Here is a 27,444-nt window from a genome sequence, read left to right as displayed (position 1 = left end):
AATAGTAGAATTATTCTGAGAAAAGCCTATTATCGCACTATTTTAACTTTATTTCTGGAGGTGTTCGGGTGTGGTGTTTGTCACTGGTGCCTCCGAGTTCCAATATCTTGAGTGTGAGTTTGATTATGAGTTTGAGTCTATGTGGAGTTTGTATGTTTTCGTTCAATTTGCTTAGGTTTTTCCAGTATACTCTGATTGCTCGATATCCCCCAAATGGGTACTGCATGTCAGGAGTAAGTTAAGTGGGTTCCCTCCTATCAGTGAAATACTTTGGGTGATGAGATATATCACCCTGCAACCCACAGCTGGTAACCCACTCAGGCTCAGCAGGTGAGTCTGGCCCATACCTGAGACCTCCTGGGAAAGCTAAGGTTGCTGCAGGAAGAGGTGTTAGTGGGATCAGTAGGGGGCGCTCACCCTGTGGTCTGTGTGGGTCCTAATGCCCCAGTATAGTGATGGGGACACTGCACTGTAAAATGGCACATTCCTTTGGACGAGACATTAAAACTGTGGTTCTGACTCTCTGTCATCATTAAAAATCCCGGGGCATTTCCCAAAAAGAGTCTGGATGTTACCCCAGTGTCCTGGCCAAATTTCCCCTGGCCTTTACCAGTGATGGCCTCCTAATAATCCCCATCTCTGAACTGGCTTCATCACTCTGTCCTCCTTCCCAATGAGAGCTGGTGTGTGGTGAGTGTACTGGTGCACTATGGCTGCCGTCACATCATCCAGGTGGGGCTGCACACTGGTGGTGGTGGAGGGGCGTCCCCACTAAACTGTAGTAAAGTGCTTTGAGTGGAGTGTCCAGAAAAGTACTATATAAGTGATAGGATTATTATCATGAATACTATGCAAATTCTGGCAATTATTATTCTGGAGTGCAAGTGCCAGACCTAGCCCTTGGTTTTCATAGCCATCTGTAGCAGTAATCCTGTTTCGTCCTTCACGTGTGACTGCAGGATGAGGACAGAGATGTCGAGCGTGCTGGTGCTCCGAAGGCCCCACCTGAAATGTTGCCCGAGGTGTACCTGAGCCCGAGAGCCCCCGTGCTGCGCGAGAACCCCCCCCCGCGGAGAGACGCTGCCACCTTCACGGAGGACTTGGGGGCCCCGATGAGGGGCCGGAGGCAGGGGGAGGGCAGGAGCCGCCGCGTGGAAGAGGAACACGAAATCCGGGAAAGGAGGCCCCGGCTCATCAGGCTCGACCCCGGCTCCGACGAGGACTTTCAGCACTACCTCGACTCCGATGAAGAGCCTCCCGAACTCCAGGCGCGAAGACGGCACAAGCTGAGGGAAGAGCCTGGCATCGTGGAGAAAAGGCAACGCCGAGTTTACTACAGACCAGAGAGGTACTGACTGAAACCTCTTTACATGTTACACAATTCTTTCTTACATTTTGCTGAATTGCAGACTTCTTAGGGTCTTGCTGTCATTGCATGAATCTTTCTTTATCTTTATACAGACTTTAGCTTTTAAACCCCATATTAGACTTGTAATTCATATTCACATTTTTTGTCACGGACAAAAGTATTGCCTGCCATCAGACCTCAGCAGCTGTGCAAGGCTGAGCCTGGTTACTACTGGGCTGGGAGACCTAAAGGAAAACCAGGTTGTTACTGTAGGTGGTGTTAGTTGACCACTAGGTGCCTCTCTTCCCAGTGTACAGAATTGCCTGAAGTGCTGTAGGTCATGCCCTCCTTTGGATGAGACCTTAAACTGAGGTCCTGACTACCTGCTCATTAATGATCACCTTGGCAATATTATAATGGTGTCTTAGCTAAATTCTGCTCTTGGCTTAAATTTTACTTTTAATTCAACTGGGAATTTCTCTTTTCTTCCCCTGTTATGAGCGTCCTCCTATGTGTAAAGTGTTTTGGGATGAAACAAAGTCATATGTAAATGCATTAGATATGAAATGGTATTTTTCTACTAGTGAGAACACTAATTTCTCTTTTTCCAGAGACATGCCAAGGCTCAGAGACAGAAGAATTGATGACTATGATGATTATCCAGAAATGGATCACTATGTTCAGCGACACAGAAATGAAAACAGGTGCTTTAATGAAGTAATGAAGTAGCTTTTTATTTAATTGTAGGGATTATGCTGTATCTGATTTGTAAGTTATTTTTTATATAATAGTATGTACTGTTCAATTTTGACAATTCTTTTCATAAACAAAGATACTACTGCATGTTGTTGAATTACGAAATGAACAGGGTCGCTAATGTATTTCATTACTGTGTTTATCCTTCAGAGTGTACAGGGAGAAAAGGGATAAAGAAGCTCCAATTGCTTATGAAGAAGATTACAAGGAGAGGTTGAATAGGAAACCCCTTTCAGCTGCATCTAAACCCAAGTACTGTTATTTCTTTCCACTGGCTTTATATTGATAATACTTCTGCTTTTTTGTTTTCTTGTTTGTCTTTTGTTAAAGTTAGTTCTGTAAAAAAATCAATTAAAAACTATATAGGAGGTGCACAAAATATAATGTTCACTGCCTGATTAGATTTGCTCTTTCATTTTTGGAGAAGAAAGGGTCAGGCCTTTAGCAGATCTATAGAAGAGGTTTATGAGAATAAAGATCTGTTTACCTGGTATTAATCCTAGGAACATATGTAAGATATTCTGAGTTCAGTTGCAAAGCAAATCAAGCATCATCGACCTCCTGCAGTGTTCTGTTTTGTGTCTTTGATTAAAAGTGGTGTCAGAATGGCACGACTAATGTCTAGTAATACTGGTCTGACTGGGGGGGGGGGGAAGGAATGGTTTGCAAACTTTTTTCTGCTGACTTTAATTGAATTAGTATGATAATTTATTCCTTAGCATTTTATGAAGACATCATCCAAAAATGAGCAGATTATTCATTGTAAACTGAAATTTTTAAAATGAGTCAGACTTCATACTCTGTTTTGGGGAAAAAGTTAATCAGATGTGCTTTAAGAGCTAGATATTGGGATGTTTAAACAACTTTACTTGCAGATTAGTGGGCCTACAATTAAAAGAGGACACATGAAACGTAAAGGCCTGGCTAAATCCTGATAGGAAATAGAACTACGTTTCTGATGGTATTAAATTAATTTCATTGATCTTTGAGATTTGTGGCCGGGCAGACTTCAATTAACTGGAGGATTCTGGGCATACAGTATGTACAGGCAGAAGATTTATTTCACTGTGCTCTAAATGGCGTGATGGACTGTAATGAAGTAGTCACTAGATCTGAGTATATTGAACAGAGGAGAGAGAAAGACCATTAGTGGCACACTACAATTAGAAAACACAGGTCTCATAAAGTTGAATAAGGCACAGTTGAGCGGTGTCAGCTGAAGAAAAGTCTTTTTCTGTGTATCTTATGTCAGGCTGCAAGCACCATCACCTGTCAAGCCCAGTGAAAGATCAAAGTCAGCTGCTCATAAAGACGAAGCAGAGTTTGCGACAGGATTGATGATCGGTAAGATCATTTAAACTGAATGTTTAATTGAAACGTATATATAATACCCTGCATGCTCTTGCTCTTTATTACAACGAAGCATTTTTTCAGTATTAGGAAGATAATGATTGAAATGATTGTATGAAGCAAGTTCTTTTACTTGAATAAATTTAGTTGCCTTTGTTGCCTTAGCCCCTCATCATTTGTGTGATCCTCTGACTTGATATCAGAGATGTTTGTGACAAACAGCTCTTTTACAGCAGTGGTCTTGTTGGGACCTAATAAAGAGTCATTTACAGTTTGTTTAAAAGTGGTTACCCTTTAAATCCATTAAATTGGTTAACTGATGCAGTTTGCTCAGGTTCTCTTAGAACCCAGGTGGAGTGAATGCGAGAGGTTATTAAAAGTGAAGTACCTCTATGCCAGTTAGACTGTCTCTTTAATCACATTTTGCTTTCATTTTGATTTAAATTGATACAGTTTTTTTTAAATAGAAAATAGCGTAAAATCACTAGCAGTAATTTTGAAAGCTTTCTGTTTCAGGGCCAGATTGTAGTAAAAGATTAGAAGTGCGTGCAGGTAGTTGTATACTCATAACTAAACTAAAACGAATTCCCCATAAGAATGCATGTAAATAGGGGTGAAGCATTCCTAGTCCACTTCCAACCTCGGTGTTGAACTCCCAAACAATTCCATGTATTCATTCGCGTCAGATGGTTGTATAGTAATGCTAAAACTCATTTTTAAACTCGGATCAATTTCATGTAAACTATGGAGGGACGGCTGTTTGTGGTGGGTGGTGAACGGTGTGGAAAATGCCTTTTATGTCCTCTTACTCTGAACCTTTCAAATGCTGTTTGCATTAAAGTCTTATAAGCAGCAGGCTGTTTTATTTCTTATTAATTTTTAGGATTTTGTTTGCCTTTGTTTTAAAAAAATATTTTATTAGTTATTTTAAAGATTTTTTGCATGGTTAAGACATTTTCACGATTTACATTGTAAATGTAAGACAATGGGAGATGAATGGTATCTGGAAGAGCACCTGTTTGCCACCCAAGTAACAGCTGGGTATGCACACCATATTGTCACATAATTTTTAAACCTCCAGCATGCTGATCGCTTTAACTTTTTACATAGGGGCCTGAGCACAAACTAACTGAGAGTGGTAAATAATAATGATAATTATAATTGCTTATACTTATATAGTGCTTTTTTTGGACACTCCACTCAAAGCGCTTTGCAGGTAATGGGGACTCCCCTCCACCACCACCAGTGTGCAGCCCCACCTGGATGATGCAACGGCAGCCATAGTGCGCCAGAACGCTCACCACACACCAGCTATCAGTGGGGAAGAGAACAGAGTAATGAAGCCAGTGTATAGATGGCCTCCTAATAAAAAAATCCCATGATTATTAAGGACCAATGGGAAATTTGGCCAGGACGCCAGGGTTACACCTTTTACTTTTTGAGAAACGCCCTGGGATTTTTAATGACCACAGAGAGTCAGGACCTCGGTTTTATGTCTCATCCGAAGGACGGCGCCTTTTTACAGTATAGTGTCCCCGTCACTATACTGGGGCATTAGGACCCACACTGACTGCAGGGTGAGCGCCCCCTGCTGGCCCCACTAACACCTCTTTCAGCAGCAGCCTTAGTTTTTCCCAGGGGTCTCTCATCCAGGTACTGACCAGGCTCACACCTGCTGAGCTTCAGTGGGCTGCCCGATGTGAGTTGTGGGGTGATATGGCTGCTGGTGTAAAGCAGGTCAGCCACCCCCCAGCCCCAGGGGTCAGCCACTGCGACCTCTACAATGTGTTGTCTTGAATACTGTTATAGAGTTGCCTCCTGTTGGCTGCGCCAAGGCGTGTTAAAATAAGGACTAATGTGTCCTTAATTAAGAAGTAGTGCAAATTAACCATGTAAATCAGGAGCTACCTATACTTCGCAAGATGGGAATGTAATAAAATAATGTTTAATTTGCAAATTATTATTATTTTTTTACATTTGAGTTGTAAAAGATTAAACGTGCGTACTTGCAAAGCAGAAGTTTCTTTAATCTTCATTTCTGTCTAAAGCTGGCTTTAAGGTAGTTTGGATTGTGTAGCAAAGATGACTTGTGGATTTTCTACAGGAGCTGCAGATGCAGATCTTGCTCTTCAGAAACGAAAAGAGCGATACAGACAGGAGCTGCAGGCACAGATGGCAGAGCAGCAACGAAACAAGATAAGGTACATTTCATTTTGCTTGAAGAGTATCTTTTGGGTAAAAGGTTTTAGAATTTTTAAGTGTATTTGACGAATTTTATCTTGTATTCAGGGAAAAGGAACTGGAGCTCAGAGTTGCAGCTACTGGTGCCACTGACCCAGAGAAACAGGTAACTACTGTGCAATTAAACTGATCATTACAACAAAGACAGTTCAGTACGAGGAAAGAAGATAACATCTTAAGTCCTTTTATGTCTACATTTATGTCTTATTTTGAGATATAATTTTTAAAGTATTAAATTTTCTTTTTCCTATCTGTTGGTTCTGTTATGTTATGCGCCTGAGCTGTTGAAATCTAAATATTAAGACTAAGAATAAAGTGGGGGATTCTACTAAGTGGTTAAAAAAACATCCTGTAGATTAGGAAATTTGATGACATCTTTGCTTTTGTTTTTCTAGCAAGACCAGGAAGAGGTAAACTTGCCTTTGTATCTTTTTACTATTTAATGGACAAATATAGCTCTTAACCTTCTTTTCAGACCTTTCTTACAAACACGTATTAGCCCATTGTGTTGTCTGTTTATATTCAGGATGCAAGCTCTTGAAATATTAATTTGAAATAGTTAACTTTACAGATATGTGAAAATCCGTGTTAATTGTTTCTGTTGAATTTCACTTTTTCCTTTTTTTTAGTTTTTTTGAAGGGTATAGAGAAAACAGTAACTTTTAAAATTGTTGGTGATATAGGCTTCTATGTAGTGTTTGAAATTCACCACACTTAAGATGCCTGACAGAATAAATTGTCTCACCATATCAGAGATGACTTCTGGCTTGTAGAGGTCTTTTTCCATTGGATTTGTCAAAAAATATAAATCAGTAGAGAGTACATTGATTACTATGCTATTACTGGCTATAGGTGCTGTTTAGTAGAGAATACGTTAGCCAGTATAATTTTTATTTAAGATGTCCCAGGTTGTCTGACAAGATTATAAGTGAAACTACGTAAAAGTACTTAAAAGTAAAGTGCATTGCATGGTCCTTTTAACATTTTTTGGTTTTGTTAGTTATTGGTACATTTAAGAGGTTTCTCAGTCCTGGTCCTGCAGTTCCACTGTATCTCATGTCTTTTGTTCCAACTGGGTCATTAAGAACCAGTGCTAATTGGTTGCCTATGACTGTTCTGCTTGCTGATTTAGACTTTTTTTCTGCTCACAGTCCTTAGTTTAAAAAATACATTGTTTCCAACACTTTAAGCACACAAAATGTCATGCAGTCTCTAATCCGTTTGCTATTTAAGGAGTCTGATACAGTTGTCATTCTCACCTGCATCTGTTCATCATCACTTGATCACCTTCGTAAGCTTTGTTGACCTTTTTTGGTAACCTTTAAAGAGCTTTTTTAGTCAGAAATAAGGGAACAAATTCCCTGTGGAGTTTGTTGGACATCGTATATGGTAGGGTATTTTTGAAACCAAGGACCAAGTCCAGAAAAGGCTCCAGGTATACATTTTTAGCAGAGTAATTTCTACTTTTTGGCCTTTTACTGTGCATGTTTGCCTTTGGCTTGATTGTTGAGGAGTTTACTGGATTTTGGAATGACCTTTAAGCTGCCCCCTCTATGGAGCATGAGAATTAAATGCACATTTGCTGTGATTTTAATTATTATTGTTATATAGAATTGATTAAAATACAGTAGGTTATTCATCAGGCTTGGCATGAAAATCAGGCCTTGTTATACCGTCTTCAATTATTGTGGTCAAAATATGTGATATTATTGTGATCATTAAGAATACTAAAGGCCAACAAATGCGATATCTTATGAACACTTAACAATAACTGTGAACGGACTGTACACCACAGGTTACAATACCTGAAGGACAGTGTTCTCCAAAGTACTGGGACTGCGCCCTGAGCTCATCAAATGTTTGTATAATCATTTGAGGTGCTTTCCTGCAGCCACTTTGAGTACTACCCTATTCCTGGGGTGTTCTGACTTCAGTTTTTTTTTATTCTGCATGGGAAGTGCATGCTCAGTTGGATTTAAATCTGGACAGTGACTTACCCTAAGAATTATTATTGGCCATTTGTTTTTGGTCATGGAAATGCTGCATGTTTACATTCCACCTAATCAGTACGGAAGCAGTTTCTTTTTGTAAACTTGAGAATGGACTCTGCTGCTGCCATAATTAATTACATTATAAATGAAGATGAGAGCAATAGTTCTAGAGGGTGCCCCGGTAGGCTGGGTAGTCTTTCACCTCTGTTCAGTGAACATCGAAACTGAGGTCAGAACCCTTGATAACCAAGTTTCCCTTCATAACCCCTTCAAATAATAACAGTCATAACATTCTTCCCCCCAGCCGGATCGAATCAAGCAGTTTGGGGCTGTGAGCCGAGACTACGACAGCAAGAGGAGAGACGTCCCCTATCGTCCAGGGCAGGGCCTGAACGGATTCAGCCTTGACACAAGCCGGAGACCTCGTGAGGAAAAGGCCCCTCCTGACACCGAAGAGAGGGCCCCTCCTGAGAGGCCGCGGGTCGCTTTCCAGTCCCCCATCTTAGACTACAGCGCCGCCCTGGGGGCCCTGTCTGCTGGAGGAGGTGGCGTTGGGGCTGCCGGGCTGCAAGGCGGTGCAGCTGCTCCTCTCAGTGAGGAGTTTCACAGAGGGATCCCCAGCACTCTTGGAGAAATAGTTGCACCCAGGTTGCATCCATTTTTCACTCAAGACTGTTAGTGTATATTTTCAGATCACTGTCAATGACACTAAATTCTCACCTGACTGACTTGATCAATTTGCTTTACAGAATTGCAAGCGTCCCTCCTCCTCCTCCCCCTACGCTGACGGACACTTACAGAACCCCTTATGATGAGGCCTATTACTACTATGGAGCTAGAAACCCACTGGACCCCAGCCTGGCATATTGTAAGCACTTTTTCACCCTTTAAAATAGTTCAGGTTCACTATAATTAGTGGGCTCTTTTCAGTTTGCCTAAGCAGTAGTGAATACTTGTACTACTGACTTGAAATGCAGTTAAAATTGATGTAAAATTCATTCTCTAGACCTTGTTTTCTAACTAGTGCTTTGTTAAATGAGAGGGTACTTAATTTTATTGAGAACATATTTCTTTTAACTTTAAGGCTTTTGGCTTTATTAATGATTTTATGTTTATGTGCACAGTAAAGACTGACAGGGTCTCCATGCCTGCAGTCATTTAAAGTCTGTATGTTTGATGTATACAGATGTGGTTATATATGCATAGGCTTTAACAGAAAGGTTTACAAATGAAGTTGGCTAGGATGCTGCAGACACCAGAATTCATTATGTATCTGTTCTGTTTCCACTTTGATAATTATACATAAATCTGAGCTGTAAATTCATATATATTTATTTCAGACCAATGCTGAAAAATTGGAAAAAAGATTTTCCATTTGTCTGTTCTGTCTGGATGAGAACAGTGTACACGAACAATAAAAAATTGCCTGCACATAATAGCTCTTCTTATCTCTATGACCAAGGGGGCATGGAAAATAGACTCTGTAAGAAGCCAGATGAATCTTTGAAAATGAACTCTTCAGTGCACCTGTTTCTGCTTTAATTTAATTTAAAGGTTTCAAGATCAAAGAAAGTATTGTATCTTATTTTGGTTCCAGATTCTCTGTTCGCTGAGTGCACTTAAAAATGTCCACCCCCATCTTCAAAAAAAGGTATATGGGTGGACTATTTGTAGGTCAAGGCTTTCAGTGAGAACAGAAGCAGTACTACGGTCTGAAAATCATCAGTGTTGTTGAGGAGGGACTGTATATTTCAGAGGCGGCTCTAATGCTTTCCTGTGTTGAAAATTACAGATGGACCTGGGGCGTTGGGTGTCCAGCCTATACCTGTAGTGAACCCTCATTCTGGGGTACAACTGCTGAACCCTCAAAGCCAACTTGGGACTGGAACACAGTAAGTGTTGCTCTCCGAGGAGGCCAGAGTTCATTGTCTTTTTAGCAGATTACATTTTATAATTTTGTTTTCTTGGGATTATAAAAAAAATAGAAATGCCAGTTATTTTTGTTTTATCCGTCCGATCTGGATTCCCGCCTACAATCCCTGCGACTCCACACTGCACAATGAGGGAGTGTAGACGGGCTCCTCTGATTCGCCCATTCTTAAGCCACTTGTGTTTTAACACATCACAGACACCTCATGCCAGTACTGGAGGTTTAGTAGGGAACCTTTATTATCCCCGGGGGGGGGGCACGGTGTTTTGAGAGGAGAGGAGCATTTCTCATTGATGTCCTACATGCTCATGTATGTGACCAGAAAGCTGCAGGGACAGCTTTGAACTGATAGCCGGGTGATAGCCCTGACAGACTAATCCCTACCCTCGACAGTTCTCAGACACTTGCATGTCACTGCTTTGGGAATTCTGTTTGAGGAAGTGCCGTTATTCTGGAGCCATTCTTGAGTGCCTGTTTGGTGTAAAACGTATCAGATTTTGTGCAGTTGACAACATTTTTTATTTAGCAGATGACAGGTTTAATATTCTTGCTTTTCCTGTGTAAATACAGTCATGCCACTACTGACATTAGCGTGTATCCTTTGTGAGGTCCATTAAAATAATGGTAACTCCTGAAGCTGAAAGACAAGAAACGTCCTTCCATTTCTCCTTCTTCCTGACCTCTATTAATTGAATATGTTTAATACCTGTATTTATCCTGCTGTGCTTTGTCTGTAGGATGAGATGTTTCCCCTTGTGACCAGCAGGGGGCGGCATTTTCCTTCAAGTTCAGACAGACACTGTCAAATCTCTTTTGTAGATGTTTTATGAGATCAGTCGAGATCAGGTCTCACTCCTTGGGGATACAGTGCATCAGCCAAGCTAGACTGAGTCACTATTACTGCTACATTTCAGTTCTTAACATAGGAGCATTTTTGGAATCCATCTATTTCTCCTCTACTTGCTACACTGAGTGCATGCTGGCTGTAACATTCTGTGCACTTGTACAAAAAAACCCCACAGAAACACAAATGTACTTTAAAAGCAAGTTCATATTTTATCACTGTTTTATATGTGGGTCAGAAGTCTCAGGTCTCAGAAGATTCCTGCTGTCTAGGTGTAGTTTGTACCTAGTGAAGTGGAAAAGGGGTTTGAGTAAATGGACCTCACTCTTATTCACAGATGCACTTGAATTTTACTGTAGTATAACTTCAACTTTGCACAACTACTTTCACTTGAACCATGGCGTCATTTTGGTATGGAGTTGATGTTAGCTTATTTTTGGTGGGTTATCGGCTACATAATTTTACATGCAGCTAAAATTGTATGTGAAAAGTACATAAACATAACCATGATTGTTTAATTCTTCTCTAAATACCATTGCTGTGAAAACCCTTTATTGCTTGCCTTTGGATTAGTGGTCTTGAAATAAAAAAATACATTCTTTTTTAATCCAGACTAACAGGGCAAAGTAAATCTACATCTGGAATTGGCATTTTTCCAGTGGAGAAGCCCAGACAGCCGAAAGACAGCATGTTAAGTTACCAGGAGGCTCTGAAACAACAGGTAGGGCATCAGACAAATACATTTGTAAGCTCCTTGCATTGATTTTAGTGCTTTTCAGCCAATATTTACCAACAGCCAGCAGATCAGGTGAAGTGAGAGATCACTTTGACAGTTTGAGTGAATAGGGGAACGTTAAGCAGGACAAATTGTGCAAACCCAGAGTGTAATTTAGTCAGGAATTAATACTCCTGCTTACTTCAAGATCCTGGTGTCTTAACTAAGTAGTCAGGTCCTTGGTTTAACATAAATATCTGTTTATCTTCATACAGATAATATAACTAACTTGAATTGAATTAACCTTTATTAACCCTAAGGGAATTTCTTGCCCATCAAGAGCTCATAAAGGTATAACATATATGACAATAATAAAATACAACAACAATACAATACTTAATGCAAGACAACATTTAACAACATTACTCAATCAGTACTCTTCCAGTACCAAAAGATTAAAGAACAGACAATTAGTATGTAAAGAGTACAACAACAACCTTCAAATAATTTTTCCATTGTTTGACAATTTAATGCTTTTAGGTGTAGCTTAAGTAAATGCTTTCTTTGTGTTTATACAGAGAATCTGGTACCTCCTTGCAGAGTACAGGAGAGTATATTCTAAAATGTGTAGCTGAGAGAGGTCATCTAGGATTTTATGTGCAAGATTAATGATATGTTGCTTCGTTAGACATGTTATTGAGTCCAAGGATGTGCCAGTAATCTTGCCACCAGTCCTGATCACTTTGTTCAACTTAGTTTTGTTCTGCATGGACAAGGCACTTCACCAGCTCTGAGTGCAAAAGGCTAGAATGTTTTAAATAAAACTTACAAAGTGTCAACACTGTGCTTTCTACATTAAAACTCCTTAACTTCCTTAAATAAAGGTTTTGTTGCACATTCAAATACCTTGCCTCTGTATTGAAAGTAATCGGTACTAGTGTTGAGGTATTCATGTTAATTTGCTAGCTTCCGGATTCAATGTAAAGTATGCCAGATGTGCAAAATTTAACAGACTAAGCAAGAGTAGTCAATGTGTCAAAGATTTTGATTTCCAGCTTCAAATGTCTGATTAAGATTAGTTATGTAGCATATAATATGTAAATACAAGAGCTCATAACCTTAAAAAGAAACAGGTTCTGCTGTCGTCTGTGGTCCTTTCTGGTATAACCCTCTTTGCTAGACCTGTAAAAACAGCTGGAGAACGTTTTTAAGAAGCGCAGGACATTATTAAGCTATCTATACTGCAGATCCAAGAGCAGCAGGAACGCAAGAGGAGAGAGAAAGAAGAGAAAGAGCGCTATGAATCCAAGCTGGAGGCAGAGATGAAGGCCTATGACCCCTGGGGCAGAGGAGGAGGGGGAGCTCCTCTCAAAGACGACCGGGGGAACCTCATCAGTACGTCAGTTCCTTCTGTCATTCTTCACTATTGCATTCGCTTTTGAGCTCCTTGAGGACATGTGCTATAGCTCTCAGAGTGCCATTCAGATCCAAAGATTTGGGTTTTTAAACCTGTCAATGTTAAAAACATTAAAAATCTTTAAAAAAACTTATTTAAATGCAGATCCCTGGATCGTGGAATTTTGTGGCTTTCAGGGCTGTTATCTCCCTTGGGCTCATTACCTATCTTTCTAGCACTTTTGGTAATTCTTGAAGCACACAGACCCAAACAGGGAGCAAGCAGTGGGGTCAGGGAAGAAACTGAAGTATTCCCCCAAACATCAAACGGATAAATTATATTTCTTAAACGGTAGAGCATTTTCCCATCAGCACCTAACCCTTCTCCTTCATTTGGAAAATGAATCTGCGGTCTCTTTTCCATGAAATGAATCAATATTTATGATCAAATTGAATGATGAATGTTTTGCTTCAGCAGCCATTACATATTTTTAATATGTAGATGAGGGGGGGGAATAGCTGTCAAAACAAAAAAACGCTGTGGTTCAGTGTGCTGTAACAGGCTGAATGATTATATTCCCAGCTGATCTGAATAGAATGCACAAGTCCAATGAAGAGGCGTACACAAACCCTGAGGCTCGCGACAAGAGAGCTGTGGTGTCTGTCAGCAGGAACGTAGCAACGCCCAGAGACGAGGCTCGAGCCCCCTCTGCACATCGGATATCAGGTAAGGCCCTGTAGTTTGTTTTAGCACCCTCCTTTCGTCTGCCAGAACTTCATTGCATTTTTACAGTGCAGAGAATTATTGTTCTCTCTTTCTCAAACACATGCTGACAATACAGATTGGTGACTTGGTTTATTTGATGGCAGTGTAGATTGGTGACTCGTTTGGTTGTTTTTTTTTGTTTTGATAGGTTTTTCTTTTGCCCACACGTCGCCCTTCGCTCGAGGCAATGTGTTTGCAGAGGTCCCCACCCCCCAGCAGCTCCATGAGCAAGACAAATACAAGGACTACCTCAAACAACAGGTACCCACTTGTTGCAATCACATAAAAACCAGGACCTTCGCAGTTCATCCAGCAGTGATTTTGCACTTGCATCTACAGAATTTAATAATCAATTAGTCTTTCCCCAATCATTTTGCTGTGTAACTTACCGTTTCACAAATCCTTGGAGAAACCCAGGAGTAGAACAATGGAATACTTTTATGTACATTTTACAATTTCTCGTTTTAAATTATTTGGTGGTTGTTATTAGTGCAGTTACTTATCTTTACAGTTGGAGGTCTGTTAGCAAAACCCGGAGATTGAAAAGTCATCAGCTTCGATTATACTATTGGCATATTGGAACACTCAAGGGGGACTCAGATCTATTACAAGCACTGTGCTACACAGTACATACCATATGCACTGCATTACATCAGTGGGTCACCGATTTAAAAACAAAACAATTATCATTAAAGTTGATCTAACCATCTTTTTTTCAGAATCCCAATTTAAAATTTGTACATTTTATTAACAGCATTTAAATGTGTAATTATTCCAATCTACGTTTACTGAGAGGCACTAAATATGCAACAAATGCTATTAATTCTAATGCTTATTTATTGCATTTTTAATGCCTTTCAGTATTTTTGACCCAACCCTGCAAAATGTTAACATGGGGTAAAAACTGCTTTTGCAGTTTAGCTCTTCATCTCAAAGATGGTTTTTGTTCTGCCGCAGATTTAATCAAATTAAAAAGCATAGTTTCTGCCCACAGAATTATTAGAGGGGGATTTGAAGGCTGACAGAGTGGGGAAGGCGGGTGTCTGATCTTCAGGCATGGAATGGACTCAGAGGTGTAAAATCAGGTTTAGGAAGTGCCGTTTTCGCGGGGACGAGACGTGATGAGAGTCTCTCGGAGCGCTAGCTCTGTCTTCGCTTGCTTCCAGATCGAGGAGAAGCGGCGTAAGCAAGCGGAGGAGCGCGAGAGGCTCCGGCTGGAGGAAGAGAAGGAGGAGAAGCGTCTGGCAGAGCAGAGGGCGAAGATCCAGAGGGAGTACGAGGAGGAGCTGGAGAGGAAAAAGCAAAAAGAGCTGGAGGTCAGCCTCTGACCTGAGGACTGTAGGGAAGACAGTGTTACCCCTATACTGTAACTGCTCGTGTGAGGAACAGCTGAATTGTACTTAACATTTCAGATTATAACACCGTGAGAGTAGTTTTCTTTACAGATTAATTCTTCACTAATGCAGAAGACACTAAAGCAGATGTCTAAGCCACTTGCTTTATTTCAACAATGATGAAGTGTCCTCAGTTATGGGTGGTTGGCCTCATACTTTCTACTGATTTGAACCATAACCTGTTCAACAGAACTTTTGTGTTATAGTGATAATTGTTTTATCAGATAAATTCAATGTAAATTCCGCAAGGATTATACATAAAGCCATGAAGTATCTTTTATTTAACATGTTTTATTGGAAACATAGCTGACATGGGATAGAAGGAAAAGCTTGAGTGGGTTTGTCAGGTTATTAGACACCTTCACATTAATGATGATAAAGAACGCTGCTCGAGGCTGTACTCTGTGTGGTTATCTAGCAAATGATGAATGTACAGTACTATTGTGTGTATGAATTCAAAAATTAAATACAAAACATTAGTGGTGCTACAGTACTTCTACTTTGGAGGAAGTAGTTTCATACGTGTATATCACCCACCAGCTGAGCTGATGTGGTGGTTCCCTTGCTGTCAGATAATTTTTGTGTATTCCTCAGAGTACATCCTTCAAATTTCCTAACAATCTACATACTGGTAAACATTCCACCTGCCGTCATTGCCCCTTCCTTTATCTCACGCTGCTTTTTTTTCTCCCCCTTTCCTCCTCAGCAAAAGCTGAAGAACGAGGAGCTGGTGCAGCAGGCGGAGGAGCGCCGCCAGGAGGCCGAGCGGAAGAAGCGCGAGGCGGAGGAGAGGGAGAGGGAATCTCTGCAGCGAGAGCAGTACGAGAGGGAGAGACAGGCTAGACTGGAGGAGGTCAGGGTCACAAGTCTTTTTCCTTCAGGCATCTATCACCTGGAAACTCACCAAGGCTTTGGCATAATTTCTTTTAATTATTAAAACATAATGACTGTGAAAATGAAAGGTGGCTTGTTGCAGGTTTGGGTTGCTATAAGGCTGTATGGAATTAAACTGTGTGTAGTAGCCACTCGCGATGAAGGAGAACACGGCAGCAAGCCGCAGTTTCGCGAATTGATGCATCCTCCGTGAATTGGATGCTTTCCCACCTGATCGTGTTTTTTGTGAGCCCACATTTGCTGTTGCCTACAGGTCCCACGGCAGCCATCTCCTCCGATTCCAGCCTTGCAGAAGAGGATGACCTCCCAGCAGACTCCCAGACCTCCGTCTTTCGACAGCCGCCACTCGACCGCTGTGTCTGTGAGTCAGAGCACTGTCTGTAAGCCTGGAGAGTTTGTATTGCAGCATCACTAGATCGGTGTTCTTCAACTGTGGAGATTACAAAAACTAGCTGTTTTTTTGTAAAGCAGTAAAATAAAACTCCTTGCTTTCTCAGGAACGTTCGCAATCGGGCGCTCGCTCCCCGCCAGTGCCCGCCAGGAGGAACCAGCTGCGAGCTGCAGGTGAGACTGCCGCCCAGGGCAGGGAGAGCACAGGAGTCCCGTTCAAAGCACTGCTCACATTTATTTAGTTGCTCAGTTTTCAGCTCTGAGTAGTGGTTTTGACTGATGAATGCAAGCTGTCTGATTTAAGAAAAAAAAAGTTTTGAAAGAATGAAACCATGCTTTATCATCTTATATTAGAAATATGACAGAAAAAGATCTTTAGTTTGTATGAATTTCCCTGCTTTCTCAGTTGCAGTTTTATATGCTGGTGTTATTCATCCTGATTTTGGGGATTGCAAATACTGTGAACAGTACATGCACCATAGATTTAAAAATGATTAATTGCAGAAGAAAAACCAAAAACCTGAGCACACATTACTACTGCTGCAAGACTACGTTCCAAAATGCATGAAGTCCTCAGAAACCTTGAAGGTAGACATTCGTTGAGCTTAAAAACATTGTACATTTTAACTTCCTGAGAAAAGGTCAAATGTTTTTGTTTTGTTAATGATAATTTATTATTATTTTTGGATTATTCATTGTTAAATTGCCTTGATAGGGTAAACGCATTGTTATGTAATCTGGGTGCCTAGTTGAGAAAGCTAGCTGAGACATCCTTTTAACAAGGACAAACAAATGCTAGGTTTTGTGTCCAGTACCTGTGTAATATACCTATGCGTACAGATATATTGGTAATATATTATATATAGGTATATTACCAATATAGGAATAATAACAATATAGGTATATTACCAATATACCCATGTACTGTATGTTGTTGGGCTAAACCTCCACACACACGCATGCCTGTCTGTCAGCGGGCCAGGTTTCCACCAGGTGTTAGAGTGAGTGTGTGCTGGCATGTCTGCCCGCAGAGGACCAGCAGGAGGTGATCAGCGAGCTGTCGGTCCTGAGGAAGCAGCTGCGCAGTGAGCAGCGCCGGCTCGAGGGGCAGCTCCTGCATCTGGACCACGAGGACCTGGACACGCCTTTGTCTGGCAGGTAGAGACAGGCTTGTCTAGAGCAGAGCTGGGCTGGGGCCTCGTTCGGCACCACGTCGGCATGCTCGTTTCCTGTCAAAGTGCGAGTTTATCAACGGCCTCGAGCTCGACATTGACCTGTAGATCCCAAGTTTGAATTCCTTTGCGCTCTCACCTTAAAACCAATCTTTATAAAATGATGGTTTTGGAGCAGTGATGTTGTTTCATTTCCTGAGACTATGCTCTTGACAAAGAACCTTTTCATATTTCCTTATTCCTAATCTGAGACTACGAAATTGCCTCTTGATAATGTCTTTGTGATAATTCATCAGTCATTTGTTGCAGCTTCACTCCCCATTTTCCTATAAAATTCCTTTAAAAAATACCTCAGATTCCCCTCTGCTGTGTTTAATTTGAAACTGTTTATTGTATTTGGGTATTTGTAAATTGGGTGTTCTTCAGGTATCGACATTTTGTTTAAATCATGTTTTTTCTCATGACCTCAGCTAGTGGTTTTTTTCTTTTCTCATAATGCTGCTTCAGCGCTATGTCTTCAGCATGTTTTTGATTATAAAGTCCAACATAAATGTTGCCATCTCTTTATAAAGTGTGAGTAGTTGTCACATGAAAATATTAATGGTATACCTAGTTCTGACTGAAGCTACTATCATGTGATTTCATTGTTACTGGCAGATTCAATAACATTTACACAGCAACCTTTAATATTAATTTTTATTATCTTATTCTTATTGTCTTTCCCACTAAAAGGCTTACAGATAGGTGATATCTGATACTAGAAAGATCTTATGATAACCTATTGATAATGGATGACAATGTGAATTGTTCCTTTCTAAAAGTGATAAATTACCGTAGAGTCGGGTTTAACATAATGTGGGAATCCTAGAGGTAATAAAATACTACCTGTTCTAATGCAAGATGTCAGGCCCCCAAAAACCTATTTTTAAAGCTATAAATCTGCTTGTATAAATCCTTGAAGTCAACAATATTATGTAATTATGGTCACGATATGCTGTCTTGATCGGGGATGCAGTGATGCTCTGTTGCGTGCAGGCGCAGAGACAGGGGACAGGTGGATGTGTTTGACATGGCCAGACTGCGCATGCAAGCTCCTGTCCGGAGACCGTCCACCAGAGCGCTCGAGCCCATTAACATCCAGAACATCAAGGAATTCAACCAGCTCAAATACAGAGGCAAGTCCATAGACCTGCTTGCACACTGAAAGTTTGAGTGCCTTTGTTTAACAACCATCTACAAAATGTACAGTTCTGAAATTTACAAGTCTCTTAAATGTTTTGAAGGTCTGATGATAACTTTATGGCAAGTTTGTATCCAGATGCATTCATTAAACTGGTATAATGTTCGTCTTCTCAACCACATTGGTGATATACACGGCCCATTTAGGGGTTATTTCTTGATGTTTTTTTTCTTTCCATTGGCTAGTGGGCCTTTGGAATTCAGTCTTACCCTGAAAATGAAAGATTTTATTTCTTCTTGGTAGCTTTAGGTATTTCTTAATAATAAACGGTATTTCTTATGAAGTATTTAAAGATAAATTGTAGTATTTCTATTCTGCACAGGATAACTGTGCCTTAGGTTTAACACTATGTTAAAATATAGTGAAACCATCTTAGTTATCACTTGTATATCTTGAACAACCACATTCCTGTATGCATATACTTTCAGTTTCCTGTGTGTAAGTCTGAACCATCAAATCTTCTACTTCATGAAGAGAGATGGGAAAACACCTGACTGGAGTTACAAAAATATACCAATCAGCCTCAGAAAGCAGGGCAGAAAGAAACTGGGGGAGCGTAGGCTTTTTTTGTTTTTTAGTTTTAAATGTCCTTGTCCTTCATGGGAATACAGAATTATTGAGAAAAAAATCACTCATAGCTTGGTTTGAGTCTGAACTCATTAATTAGTCAGCTTTGGCCAAGACTTCTCAAGCAGTAGAGCACAACTTCCCAAATATCAGCTGGATTGATTAGGGCTTGATTTCGCCCAGGGATTCCTCAGTCAAAACACTGCACGCTCACCCAGGTCCCCAAGAGCTGCTGTGAAGGCTAAGAAGTGTGCCTCAGTCTTCAAATCACTGCTTAAAGCTTGTCCAACAAAAAGTTACTTTAACAGGGGAAGTGTATATACATTTGTCCTCATTCATGCATGTAGAATAGAGCTGTAGAAGATGAACAGTTGATGATTTCAAATTCACAGGGTTAATGATGAAAATGGTTATTGGTTTCAAATTTTAACAATATATAGAGAACATCAAAAGAGAAAATCATTAAATTGACAATTTCAAAGCCGATACCTTGGCTTTTTTCAAAAAGATTGGATTGGATGATATCCTTGAATAAAGTACTTGAATGGACTAGATGAGCTGAATGTCATCCTCTCATTTGGAATCTATCTTATGTTTGTGGGAATATTGATTGTGTTTGGTGTTACAGTGACTGGTCCTTTATTTTATATATTATATTTATTCATTATACGAGATCTGTTTGTGGTCTTTTTCATCAGGCTGTTCTGCTGGCTCACCCTGGCGTGACTTTTCAGCAGGGTAATGCACATCATAATGTCACCTGAAAGAGAAGCATTTCACATTTCAGGATGAGAATGAGACAGTTATGCTGTGGATGCTCTTCTGATTGATAAGTTTGAAGATTAGGCGGAGGCATGTTTGTCATCAGGGGCTAAGAAACCGGGCAACAGGCACGTGCTTGTCCAGGCTTTGCTAGCAGATAAGGCAGAATTCCGCAAGACCGCTTTAGCAACCTGCTACACAGCGGGAACCGACGGCGGCCGCACGCGCTCCAAAACTTTGACTTTCCCAGTGGATTCCCTGTGCAGTGTGACCTCTGACTTACCTATGAACAAGATGTTAGTACCACCATCACGGCAGGAAAGATTTTCAGTTTCCTGCTCAGAACATTATTATGTAGGAGTTGTAAGTGGTAGGTTACTTTTGATGTTCGGTATACAGCGGAGAAGTCAGTTTTGGTTCAAGGTGGATGTTTTTGGCGGACTTGTGTTGCAGACAGCGAGTCCCGGGAGGAGGTGCGCCAGGTGTACCCCGACCCCCCCAGCGATGACCGCGGACTGGAGATCCAGCAGCAGGCCCTTCTCCGCGAACAGCAAAGGAGGATCAACTCGCTGAGGAGGAGAGGAGGCGCTGGTGAGAACAGCCAGGGGGGTCTCGTGGGGAACGTCAGTTGGAGACGCTTCTTTTCTCTCTCGGCGTTGCCAGGCTAAACCATCAGTGGACATGGGAGATGCAAAAATATATTTATGTACATTTACATACGTGTGCATAAGTGGACTTTATGAAAACCGAAAATATAAACATGGAAAGTTAAAATGCAACTGTCAGTTGTTCTTCAGACTCCACGGCACTTTAACATCTTTTTTTGTTTTGTTTTTTATTCCTGCAGACGATTTTGAATTCTCTCATGCAGGGCATCAAAAACATCACTTGGTAAGCAGCATTAATGTCTGTCATAAAAAAAAAAATCACGTCTACCTTCCCGACGCCGGAGTCTTGAGGAGGCTTCAGGTTTCAAGTTTTTGTCCACACTGAGCATTTTACAGATCCCTTTTCTGCAATACATTTGCTAAAAAAGGCATAAAACAGTTATAGTATGAGAATATATTATGTTATCTGCCCCACACCCAGCTTTTGTTGAAAAAGAGATCTTAATATTGGTTGGGATATCCGTTTTATTTTTCACTGGATATGCTACTTTAGTACAAATATCTCCTATTAAGGTGTGTATGTCGGCTCTCAGCAACATTTTATAGAGGAAGTGGCTTTCATTGGTTTCCAACTTTGGTTTATTCTTCTAGAGAATGGACTCTGCAGCAGAACCCTTGAGAGGATCGCTGTTAGAATCCGAGAGTGCTTTCATTGGTAAGTTTTTATTTTCTTCTGTACACAAATCTGTCAAACTTCTCGTCCTTCTTATTTCATGTTGTACTTATCTTCGTGAATCATAGAAGTGAACAGCTGTCTCCACTGGATTGATTGTGAACTACCGAACTATGGCACTTCTCTTGTCTCTTGGTAGAATGCCATTAGAAAAGGCCCCTAATGGCAGAAATGGAGTTCTTTCATCTGAGTGCAGCAGAGCTGAAGAGGTTTGAATATGGTATTTCTTGACAGGAGCTTGATGGGCAAAAAAAAACAGAACCTGTATGCCTGTCAGTGTAAACATAACTGAACTGAAGCCATGTGCCAACGTAGAGCTGTAAAATACATGAATGTGAATGGCTTTAGTTCTGAAGTGGAGTAAGGATAACCTAACCAAAACCTCTATGCAGGTGGCTTTACTGCAAAAACATAAGGTTAATACTAAGCTAAGCCTACTTAGTATTTTTAACTCAAGGCAACTACTAAGAAGGATCTGGCAATTGTAGATGTTACTGAGGTAAAGAATCACTAAATCCTTTTTAACTATTAATTAATTATAAATTAATTTTCTAATTCTTACTTTGCCCCATTTTGATACCCTGTCCTTAATTTTATAAGACAAAAAAACAACAGCACTATACTATACATCATTAAGAAGCTACACACTGTCCTCCACATTAATTCATATCCCTGATGAAACAGGAACAGTAAACACGAAAAAACCGATTGGTTTACAGACTGGGTCATGTTTCTTGCTTAAAAATTATTAAAGATAAAAAAATACAGTGAGCTTAATAGAATTAATCAGAACAAGGACATTTTTATAATTGCTTAATTCCAGAAAGAATGAGGGTGACATTTATTCACACTCCTGTAGTTAGTATTCTGTAAAACAGTCCTCTGGGAGGGCTTGCACTGATTAGATACTTCCTGGACTCTGCTACTGTACGAGTCTGTGGCTTTTCAGAGAGATTTATGAACCTTCCTCCATGTAGAATTGCTGTGAGTCCTTCAGATCCTTTGGTTTATAGTAGTGAACTGCCATCTTGAGTTAGAATCAGTGCAGTTGGAATGAGGTCTGAAGACAAAGATGGCCAATTGAGAACATAAAGCTTGAGCTTCTTGGCAGAAAAAATCACGTCTGTTGGAGTTCATTTTCCCCTATTATGACAAGGGGTGCGGTAAGAGGTTAACCAATTCATAAAAGCCCCCAAATTATAATAGACTCCCCAACAATACTTCAGAGTGGGCTTAATTGTTTTATGAACACAAGGTTCATATTTTTGTATGCCAAGCATAATGCTGATGAACATTTCCAAAAAGGTGAAGTTTCATTTAACGTTATCGTAACGTAATGATCCAGTTGCCATTGAAATGACATTTAGCTCTTTTTGTGGGTCTCCCGCCGAAGAGGTTTCTTCCTTCTGACTTGGCTATGAAGACTGCATCCATGCAGGCAACTTTGAATGGAAATTTTCGCCAGCTTGTATTCTGAAGAGATCACTATCTGTTTTTAAATCTCCAACTGTTTGGATTTATGGTTGCCACCCTAACCAATTGTTTGGCAGCTTGTGGTGACAAGGTACACTTACATTCTCTTTTGGGTAGGATGAGCACTATAGAGCAGTAGACTTAAAATTCTTAAAAATTGATACTATAGCGGAAAGTCGTAGATTGAGCTTTTTGTGGATTCATTTTTTAGCCATCCTGTTACCTCTAAAGGCCAATGTTTATTTGTCTGCAGTTTTCAAAGAGCCCATTTGGTAATTTGCAATTCGTTTGCTTTCTTTATTGTGTGCTTTGGTTCACATCTGGAGTCTTCATTTAGAGATGACTAACCAAATTGCTCAAATACTCATTCACCACTGAATCTTGCAGGACCATCACTGCCTGTCCTGATTCTTTTGCTTGGCCCTGCTATTAATGGCAGATGCATTCATCTGTTTAACATATTTTAAAGCGTAGCCTTTTGGTACAAATCTGTGTTATGCTGCAATCGTGATTTTTCACTGAGAGGGTCCTGACATTTCTGCCCTTGTCGTCCAACAGGTACCGATGGAGAGACGTTCGCAGTGCTGCCAGACCCTGACCAGAGCACACGGCAACTGTCTGCAAGGGAGCGCAGGAGACAACACAAGAAGATGGACTTTAATACTGTAGGTGCTCCACAATTGTCAGCTTTTTGCACACTTATCCTAAATCTAGGCATAATCCATGATATCTGTATGCCTACAATAATTAAGAAGATGGCAAGTCCTTACAATAAAACTGAAAATGTGATTTGCAATGATCTTGATGCTTTTTATCAATATAACACTTAATTGTGCAAAATTAAAAGTCTTTGATGCCTTCTGTTCTGGGTTGGAATCCAGGATAAGGGGGCGCCCAGAGAGCTGAGAGACCCTGCAGCGCAGGCAGACGCGTACTCTCTGGCCAGCCTCAATGTGGACCAGCTCAGGGATCGCAACGAGCGCAGGATGAGACGCCTGGAGGACCTGAGCCATCAGAGCTGGAGGACTGGTGAGGAACCGCAAAAGCAGAATCACCACAGCTTTGTTTTAGTTGTCCTCTCTATACTGCCCAGATCATGACCTCGTGGACAGTTCATCAGTTCAGAAAAGAGGTATTAGGTGGAAAGAATTCAGTGTAATATGTCAAATAGAAAAATAAAGCACTTTACAGGGAGACAAGTGATGTTTGGACTGTTGCACTACTTAAAACATGTCATTAAGACAATTCTGTTTAAAAACTCATTTATTTAATAATAGGCCTCATTTGTAAAAAAAATAAAATTCCAAAAAAGGCATTAAGTAAAAAACAGGCTTTGGTCAGACTTTTTTATTTTGAAATGTGAAATAACGTATTAGTTCTGAAAATATATTTGGTATATGATGTATCTTTTGAAAAATGCCTTGGAAATAATTGCTAATAAGATGGATTTTACATGAAGGTGCATATACTTAAGCCACAATCACTGCTTTTGAAGGGTTTGGTTGTCAGCTATAATTGCTGTTCTCAGGAGAGGCGTCTGCTGACGAGACGGATGACATCCTGAAGCAAGTTTCCCCGACGGACAAAGACCGGCCGTACTCTGTGGAGACTGTGGCCACCGAGCCCTGGCTCAGACCTGGGACTTCAGACACACTGAAGCGCTTCATGGCTGGACAGACACGGCGAGAGAGGCCGCCTTCTGCTAACTCTCTGGCCCTGAACTGGGAGGGTCCCTCCACCTCTCACGGATGACTGCGGGCACGGGGGAAGAGCTTAGTCTGTGCACTTTCCGGGTTGTGTAGTGTTAGTGTGTGGAAACTGCTTTGTGTGGCCTTCAGCACATTATCTTTTGGAAAATAATTGTAAAGAGAGCTGCATGAAAAAAATGGTTATTTTGTGGAGCTTCGAACTGCTTGGTGTGCATTAGCATTGTGATTACAGATCTGAGCCCTTTTCCTGAGTGCTTACGATTATCTACCTCTCTGGATTATCGGCCTTTATTTCACAGCTGTGAATATGTAGAGTGCTGGGTTTATTTATGTTTTTCTTGCTAAGTTTTGACAACCGCATGGGAAGGAAAATGTGATTGACATTCTGCTGTCTCTTTGTGAATGTTTCTTGGGAAAATTTTCAATGTGTTCTTGCACTCCTAGAAAACAAAAATCAATATTCTTTTCTAAAACACCCCTTTTTATGGTTTGTTAAAGTCTAATCTCTCACGTCCTGGTATGGAATTAATGGTACATCAGTATGCACAGGAATTTTAAAGGTCAAGTTTCAAGCAGTGGTGACACTGATCCCACTGAATCACAGGGTTGAGTATAGTTGTGAAAGCTAGGGTTTCTAGGTATTTTTGAGGATTGTGTGATGGAGAGTTACAGTAGGAACCTCTTGTTTTGATAATGATGTTTTAGGAAAATAAGCAGATGGTATTTATGGACAGATTAAATGGAAACAGGAGAGCTTCTTCTACCTTTACCCTAATAGCCCATGAGCATCGGCATCATAAACCAAAACACTGAGTTAAACAAATGTCCCAGTTTGGGTTAATAGTAGCAGTCTCTTTTTCAGGCTACCACTGCTACTGGCTACTGAAATATAGAACAGACCTGTCTAATTAAGCACTGGGAGCCTCCACTCTTCCTGCTCTCGCCCTGCTTCTACATTAGCAGCTGTCACAGACCGATGATAAACCTTATTAGACTGTGATGGGGACAGAAAAAGCTCTTGGGGGTTGTTAAAGGTTTTACATTACTTCTCTCCTGTTCACAGCTGAGAAAACAAAATGATGTACACGCAATAATATCATTGCATTGGTAATCCAGGACCTGAAAAAGGATCTTAATAACTTGCTGCAAGGGTACAGGAGAAAATTCATTATAAGAGACCTGCATTTCTTGTCAATTTTAGGAAATCATATTTTAGATAACTTAAAAAACACGTCTTACTGCTTTTATTCTACGTAGTAATAAGAATGTGAAAAAATGCTTTGGAAAACATGTATAGATTGCAAGAGTGTTTTTTTTAAACTTAAACTTGTAAAGTACTGATTTGTTTCTAGGAGCTATTTAAATAAATTATATTTTAATAATTGTTTTTTGACTGCATTCAATGCTATATGTCTGGCACGTTTGACTTTGAGCTACAGATTAATGCACAAGAGCTGTACTAGTTTATCCTTGCTTACATGAAACATTGGATGTAAACTGGCTTTTGTCTTGTAATTCCCATCTTTCCTAATGGTTTTATGAGTGATCCTTTCTTTCCACCTGAGTTTAGTAAAAATGACAGCAGAGAAAAGCATGGCCTAAAAAGATTGTGAAGGTTGTGCTTATACATGAACTCCATATATTTTTCTGTTCTGTTTTAGTCGCTGTGTAATGGGTTGTGGCTCCATGAAGCAGTGAGGGAATGTACTACAGTGTGTTGAAATGTGTAAGTCACTAGAATGTATCATTGCTAGACTTGGACAGTGCCACCAGCTGATAGGAGGTTATCATGATTGTCCCAGATCTGGTCAAGTGTGTATAAAACAAGAGGAAAATGGGGAAAAAAAACCCCCACAGATCGACGTGAGTGGGACTGCAGAAAGGTTAAGATTGGGTTAGTGGAGATCACCTGTATACTATGGAATAGAATGAAATACCTCATTATAGGATATTCTACTGTATTTCCTTCACATTTGTACATTTACCACATCAAGTGGTGAAGGGGAAAAAAAACTTTTTTCCACTTATAATGTATTAGAATGCTTACCAGTACACCTTTTCTGTGGCTGCACCTTGACTGACAAAGAATTACATCTGTACATCTGTATCTGTATTATATCAGATTTTGTACTGAATTTCTTATATGAAAAATCCAGGAAAAGTATTGCTTTAATAGAGACCATTTCAATGGAGGTTGAAATAGTAATTTATTAGCTCTGATTCGCTGTAGCGGTTAAAGCATTTCACATACAGTATTCCTTCGACTAGGTTGGAGCAGCGACAACTGTCAAACGTTCTTATTTTTCTTATAAATTTTATAGCTTGGGCACACTATACGAAAGGGAGAATGTCCAGGCTTCTCCAACCTCTCTTGCCTAATCTTGTCCCTGACTAGGCACCTGTAGGTACTTTTTAACAATGAACATAAGACGGTCTCTCATAATGTAGTTTTCTTTCCAAAGCTAATTAATCAAACAGGCTCATCCTGTATCTGCTTCAACAATGTCTGGGACCCTTCCAGAGTCCCACAGTGCTTTGTGACTCCTCCCTCCTAGCTCAAAGGAGACAATACGAAGGATAAATTGCCTGGCATTCTTCCTTTCTGGTACAAATTAGGACCTCTTCTGTGTAAAATGAGCTATATTACAGTTACAAAGGTGCATTTCATATGTATACTGGCATTATATCCTTATTATACAAAAAAATGCCACACATTGTGCAAGCGTTAATCCAGATCCTCTGATGCAGTAGGATGCCAAGCTATGGAATAACTTAGTAGGAATGAGATTGAGATTTAATCTTCATTAGATATAATCAAAGAAGACATTAATAACATCTTTGAAATGGGTAGATGCTGTTTTGAACAGCTGCGTGAATTTTTCTCGGGTCTCATCAAGCTTACATTTCCATAATTAAAATGACTGTGCTTCCTCCCTTGAACTGTTTTAGTTTTCCAATTCTCCTTTCTCCAACTATCAGGAATTGGGATAGACTGCATGCTTGAATTAACTGCACATTAACTGGTCCATTCCCAAAAAGTGAAAAACCCACAAGCTCAGCTTAACTTTTAGTATTATTTCTCCTCTTTTGTCACTCAATACTGTTTGCACTGAGCTCTGTGAAAATCCAATGCTCCCTGAAATAGCTCCTGTGTAATATTCCCTCA

The 27,444-nt window shown here is 40.3% G+C and overlaps 1 protein-coding gene across 1 annotated transcript in view; it reads left to right on the top strand.

Annotated features, from left to right (window-relative positions):
- The window catches only part of cspp1a (centrosome and spindle pole associated protein 1a), a 40,987-nt gene extending 15,329 nt beyond the window's left edge, over positions 1-25,658 (top strand). The window contains exons 7-31 of the mRNA XM_088919001.1: positions 960-1,348; positions 1,960-2,052; positions 2,255-2,356; positions 3,357-3,448; positions 5,559-5,655; positions 5,744-5,801; positions 7,991-8,334; positions 8,436-8,554; positions 9,479-9,578; positions 11,073-11,181; positions 12,423-12,570; positions 13,154-13,297; positions 13,485-13,597; positions 14,503-14,652; positions 15,437-15,583; positions 15,878-15,985; positions 16,122-16,188; positions 17,046-17,172; positions 18,222-18,361; positions 20,209-20,346; positions 20,603-20,646; positions 21,015-21,078; positions 23,128-23,234; positions 23,451-23,598; positions 24,098-25,658. Coding sequence (XP_088775127.1) covers positions 960-1,348; positions 1,960-2,052; positions 2,255-2,356; positions 3,357-3,448; positions 5,559-5,655; positions 5,744-5,801; positions 7,991-8,334; positions 8,436-8,554; positions 9,479-9,578; positions 11,073-11,181; positions 12,423-12,570; positions 13,154-13,297; positions 13,485-13,597; positions 14,503-14,652; positions 15,437-15,583; positions 15,878-15,985; positions 16,122-16,188; positions 17,046-17,172; positions 18,222-18,361; positions 20,209-20,346; positions 20,603-20,646; positions 21,015-21,078; positions 23,128-23,234; positions 23,451-23,598; positions 24,098-24,321 — 3,372 coding nt within the window. The 3' untranslated portion in view covers positions 24,322-25,658. The remainder of the gene's footprint in view (positions 1-959; positions 1,349-1,959; positions 2,053-2,254; positions 2,357-3,356; positions 3,449-5,558; positions 5,656-5,743; positions 5,802-7,990; positions 8,335-8,435; positions 8,555-9,478; positions 9,579-11,072; positions 11,182-12,422; positions 12,571-13,153; positions 13,298-13,484; positions 13,598-14,502; positions 14,653-15,436; positions 15,584-15,877; positions 15,986-16,121; positions 16,189-17,045; positions 17,173-18,221; positions 18,362-20,208; positions 20,347-20,602; positions 20,647-21,014; positions 21,079-23,127; positions 23,235-23,450; positions 23,599-24,097) is intronic.
- The last annotated feature ends 1,786 nt before the right edge of the window (positions 25,659-27,444 follow it).

The sequence above is a fragment of the Atractosteus spatula genome, chromosome 6 (genome assembly GCF_055471065.1).
Source record: "Atractosteus spatula isolate fAtrSpa1 chromosome 6, fAtrSpa1.hap1, whole genome shotgun sequence".
NCBI classification, from domain to species: Eukaryota; Metazoa; Chordata; class Actinopteri; order Semionotiformes; family Lepisosteidae; genus Atractosteus; species Atractosteus spatula.
The sequence above is the reverse complement of the archived record's forward strand: the minus strand, read 5'-3'. Positions and strand labels throughout refer to the sequence as shown.